The sequence below is a fragment of the Echinops telfairi genome, unplaced genomic scaffold, assembly GCF_000313985.2.
Source record: "Echinops telfairi isolate 266 unplaced genomic scaffold, ASM31398v2 ScPeMD7_7467;HRSCAF=8505_1, whole genome shotgun sequence".
In the NCBI taxonomy this organism is placed as follows: domain Eukaryota; kingdom Metazoa; phylum Chordata; class Mammalia; order Afrosoricida; family Tenrecidae; genus Echinops; species Echinops telfairi.
In genome coordinates this window covers 27,765,286-27,766,571 of record NW_022111368.1, presented here as the reverse complement: position 1 = coordinate 27,766,571, position 1,286 = coordinate 27,765,286, and the positions used below count along the sequence as shown (strand labels likewise).

Here is a 1,286-nt window from a genome sequence, read left to right as displayed (position 1 = left end):
CCCGAGGGGGAGTTTCCTTGTCCAGGGCAGGCCTTCCTCCCCAGCCCTGAGCCCCTGCCTTCTGCTTCTCGGGGTGCCGCTGCGCCCAGTGCTTGGGATGCCCACTGTGTTCCTGACACAGCCCTGGGCTCCTCCAGATATACCTGCCCCTGCCCGTCCCGAAGCCCCAGCTTGTTGGTGTGTGAGTGGATACTGCTGCCTTGGCTGGCTCTGCCAACTGGTTCAACTCCTCTGCTCTCCCCCCTAGGGTCCCCCCACAGCCGGCCAGGCGTCCCCGCAGAGGAGAGCCCCGGGCGGAACCCAGGCGTCTGAGTCCCTGCCAAGCAGCCCCAGACCTGGGGGTGGACGAACAAGCGCCGGGAACTAGAGGCGCTCATGCCATCCTGCCCGTTCCCTCGTGGCCACGTTCTAGATGGCCCCGCGCTCCACCCCAGGTGCAGGGGCCAGGAGCTTTCAGCAGGTCCGCAGGAGGTGGGCTGCAGCCCTCCAGGCCAGCTTTTGGAAGAACTGTCTCTGTGCCCACCCCCGCCCCACCCACCCCGGTGGTGATGGTGCAGTGTGTTTCTACAGACTCCCGGCAGAGCCTCAGTGTGAGTGCCTGTGACTGCTGCCTGTATGTTGTCAGGCCTGACCGTCCAGTCCTCACGTGGCTTTTCATCTGCCGGCCTCTCCACGGGCAGCACTCCGAGCACCCAAGGGTTCAGATTGCAATTCCAGAGCACATTCCGTCTGCCAAACCTAGAAACGCGGCTCCCCACAGGTGTGCCCCTGGCTCGGGCTCCTTCCTGTGTAGATTGCTGCCCGGCCCGGCCCCAGCCGGGGAGAGCAGGCACTACAGAGCCTGGGCAGCACTCCGAGCACCCAAGGGTTCAGATCGCAATTCCAGAGCACATTCCGTCTGCCAAACCTAGAAACGCGGCTCCCCACAGGTGTGCCCCTGGCTCGGGCTCCTTCCTGTGGAGATTGCTGCCCGGCCCGGGGCCAGCCGGGGAGAGCAGGCACTACAGAGCCTGGGCCTGCCTTTCCGCAGCTCCGGCTCCTCCACTGCCGATAGAGTATTGTCAGTCGCTGTTCTTTCAGAGGTCACACGGAGCAGCAGCAGGTCCGGCTGGTGCAGCTAATCCCATTGACAACGTCTGGTCTCAGGTGATGGCCGCCAGGTGTCTGCTGGTCCTCTGAGCCCCTCACAGGCCTCGTGTGCAGGTGGCGCTGTGTGCACCGATGCACACAGAGCAGCGAGGGGGTCAGGTAGCTACCCCCATCACCTTTCTCAAAAAAAAAAAAAA

The 1,286-nt window shown here is 63.8% G+C and overlaps 1 protein-coding gene across 1 annotated transcript in view; it reads left to right on the top strand.

The window, feature by feature from the left end:
- The window catches only part of CNNM3 (cyclin and CBS domain divalent metal cation transport mediator 3), a 23,708-nt gene extending 22,901 nt beyond the window's left edge, over positions 1–807 (top strand). The window contains exon 10 of the mRNA XM_045283834.1: positions 248–807. Within this exon, the coding sequence (XP_045139769.1) occupies positions 248–312 (65 nt within the window). The 3' untranslated portion in view covers positions 313–807. The remainder of the gene's footprint in view (positions 1–247) is intronic.
- The last annotated feature ends 479 nt before the right edge of the window (positions 808–1,286 follow it).